General features: G+C 35.9%; 1 protein-coding gene and 1 long non-coding RNA gene across 2 annotated transcripts; both read right to left on the reverse strand.

Moving 5' to 3' along the window:
• Positions 1–335, reverse strand: LOC109591074 (uncharacterized). Its single transcript, XR_002189645.1, has 2 exons — positions 145–335; positions 1–95 (listed from the first exon to the last, which is right to left on the reverse strand). It is a non-coding gene; the product is annotated as an uncharacterized LOC109591074 (long non-coding RNA).
• A 1,317-nt stretch (positions 336–1,652) lies between these two features.
• Positions 1,653–3,031, reverse strand: LOC109591073 (uncharacterized). Its single transcript, XM_020006884.1, has 3 exons — positions 2,360–3,031; positions 2,079–2,276; positions 1,653–1,983 (listed from the first exon to the last, which is right to left on the reverse strand). The coding sequence occupies exons 1-3, from the start codon at positions 2,708–2,710 to the stop codon at positions 1,792–1,794; spliced, it is 741 nt and encodes a 246-aa protein (XP_019862443.1). The 5' UTR covers positions 2,711–3,031; the 3' UTR covers positions 1,653–1,791.
• Between the last annotated feature and the right edge of the window lie 6 nt (positions 3,032–3,037).

Genomic DNA, 3,037 nt, shown 5'->3' on the forward strand with positions numbered 1-3,037 from the left:
CTGATGAGCCTGCAGAATTTCCAGCAAAGACTTTGACATCCTTAGTGTCAACCCTTCTTTCTTGAATCTGCCGCTTATTTCCTTCTTCAAAGAATCTGAGACAATAAGCAAACATTATGCTTGATAATACTACATTATACTAACTTGTAATGTGAGGTGTGCTTTGATTGTGAATCAGTTTCATTAATAACTGCTGTTCCCTCATAGTTGCAATACTTTTCTTAAAGTTGACCACCCATTCCTCCTCTCCTTTACCATAAAACACACCCAATACTTTACCACTTGATGTACTTTGAGCAAAGCAGAACCATTTATCCAAGTTTTCCACTAGAACTGGATCACTACAGTATACAATGAAAAAATTGCATTAGTCTGTGTCTACATTTAGTGACACAAATAAAAAATTTCAAATAGCAATAGACTACACTTGATGAATTTTCCTTGTCTCCCTGTCTTACTTATTGCTGTCTTCACTGGTTTTTGTGATGACACTGTCTCTGACTTGCATGCAAGAACGAATCGATAGTTCATTTTTAAATGTACCAACTGCAAGAGATAAATGGAATATGAATAAAATATAAATTTAAATTCTTAATGAATGAAGGTTAAAAATACCTGCATACTACAGTGCTAACGTGGCTGACCTGATTCACAAGAGATATCCACTTTTGCAGATATAGAGACTTGTTCTCCTTTGCCTAACTCCATTCTAGCATGATAACGATACAAGCAACTCTCAGAAACATTTTGTGCAAGAGAAAGAAAACATGACACAATGCATCTAGTATATTTACTTTACAATTAGACACTTTCACATATTTTCCATAGGTAACTCCACAGGATAGGGAGAATGAGAGAGCAAGAGCTAGTAACACAAAGTCTTTCATGCTAAAGCTTGCAAGACTCTGTGACAAAACTATACACTAGCTACCTCATATTTATACTAATCTGCATGTTGCCCCATGCCTGCATGCATGCATCTTGTTATGCCACATGATTTTGTAAAAGATTGCGCTCAATTTCATTTTTAGTGTGCATGTACCTTGACACTTGTGTAAGCAGCACACATAGTCAAGCACCCATATAATCCTTTTAATAAAAACTTGAGTGTTGTCTTAAAAAGATAACTTGTCTTAAATTACCATTAACGGTGTTTGTTTCAACAAAACAAATCCAATAACATGACTTTAATAAACATTTTGTGATAAAATACATTTTGTAAATTGTTGCTTAAAGGCTAAATAAACTCATGGCCAAACTAACATGTCAAGCAGGATGAATAATGCTGTCCTGCATCCATATAACTGATGTTTTGCTAAAATAGGCATCGTACATCAAGTTGTTAATGTATATGTACAATGTAGGATAGGTTTATTGTATATACTTCACCTCACTAAGACTTATATATGTACATGCACTGACACACTCTCATCTCTCATTATCTTATTATTATCAGCAATCCATCCTTTAAAGGAGGTGATGCTATTTCCCAAGGAGAGTAAATTTAAATTAAGTAAAAATACATGTGTGTATAGACACTGCAACATTGACCATTAAATTCCTATGGAAACTTCTCTTTCAGCCATTTTTAATGCATGCAGGGTCTTTGTGCAGTGATGTGTGCGTATATCATTGCTGGTGATCTACTTGGATATCTTTATGATTCATTGTTTACAAAAAAGAAAATGCTTATAACTATGCTACACTAATAAAAAGCTTAAACTCAACTACAAAAAAGAGGAGTCCATTAAAAATGATCACACATCAGCTTTCAATGATGATTGAAGAATATCATTTTGATACACATGTTTCTAAACAGGAACATTGTGAGGCTCCATACCGGCTACCCTTGCAAAGGACATTGAGGGGGTGGCTTCCAGTACAATTACAAGCATAACACAGACCAAACAATTTCTCTCTTCTATTTGCTAGGCTCCAAGTATGTGATAGTTTGCTAAATTTTTTCTTTCCTCCCCAAGATTTCTGTATATTTGTGACAAGAGTGAATGGATGAGACAAAGAGAGAGAGAAAAAAGAAAATAATTTTATCATTACTGGATTATTACTGTTAAAATCACCTTGCACTTGAACCGTCTACACCGGATTTTCCTAGACTGCCAGTATGCATAAACACTAATATTTCCTTGAGTTATACCATAAACTTCAAAGCATGCATTAGCATCCTGTGATGATGAGCCACACAGTGAGGTTGATGCTTCTGGGTTTATGGTATAGGATATGAAGGCACAGACTTCAATACCTAATTTGTAGTTAATCTATTAGAAAAAGAAAATCAAATAATAAATATCTCTGACACCCCAGCTTTCTTTTCACTCTTCTCTCATATTTTGACTCTCACCAATACTCTAGCAGTAGCCTCTCCTTTAACAGTTAGAGTAGGTACTGTCTCAAGCTTAGCTGATGCCTTCATATTAACATCATTATCCAAACGTCCAATGAATGCATTGAAATTCATTTGTCCAGATATTTGGCCACTGAGAGTGAGATCCAGAGTACCTACATAAATAAAGAAGCTATACTTTGCTTGGAAAACAGTAACTGTCTTTTGCCACGAGCGAGTGTACTTGTATGTGCTTGTAGTTTTGCTCATTTTATTTAAGAGCGTGGAACCAACTATCTTAATGTAGCGCTTGTATGTTAAAGTGCTAACAGAGTTTTGGTCTGGGAAGTCTCTCACATATGAGAACATTGCATCAAGTGCAGTGTAAGTTTTTTTCCAGACCACAAGATCAAACCTTGCTCGTGCATACAGTTTGATACCAGGAATACCAACACCTCCAAACCCTCCTGCTGCTATGTCAGCATGTAATTTAGAATATCCAATCTCTGTGGCCCACAAATATCCTCTGTGATAAGGATATGTAGAAACATCTTGACGTCTCCCAGACCTTGACTGTACCAGATTATAGTTAGAATTAGATCTTGAGTCCCAATCTGAAGTAGAAGCTCTCTTTTTACGATCATCACCAACTGTAGTAGTCTTTGTCTCCAGACCTTCTCTCAGTCTCTCACTTGA

Source organism: Amphimedon queenslandica, unplaced genomic scaffold (genome assembly GCF_000090795.2).
Source record: "Amphimedon queenslandica unplaced genomic scaffold, v1.1 AMPQUscaffold_9002_Cont19059, whole genome shotgun sequence".
Lineage (NCBI taxonomy): Eukaryota > Metazoa > Porifera > Demospongiae > Haplosclerida > Niphatidae > Amphimedon > Amphimedon queenslandica.

What these genes read in the sequence shown, in the direction of transcription:
- LOC109591073 (XM_020006884.1), bottom strand. Translation starts at nt 2,710, where the DNA reads ATGTTCTCATATGTGAGAGACTTCCCAGACCAAAACTCTGTTAGCACT. An exon ending in AGGCTACTGCTAGAGTATTG is followed by an intron (nt 2,277 to 2,359) that starts GTGAGAGTCAAA and finishes TTTTTCTAATAG; the next exon opens with ATTAACTACAAATTAGGTAT. An exon ending in GTAGACGGTTCAAGTGCAAG is followed by an intron (nt 1,984 to 2,078) that starts GTGATTTTAACA and finishes ACAAATATACAG; the next exon opens with AAATCTTGGGGAGGAAAGAA.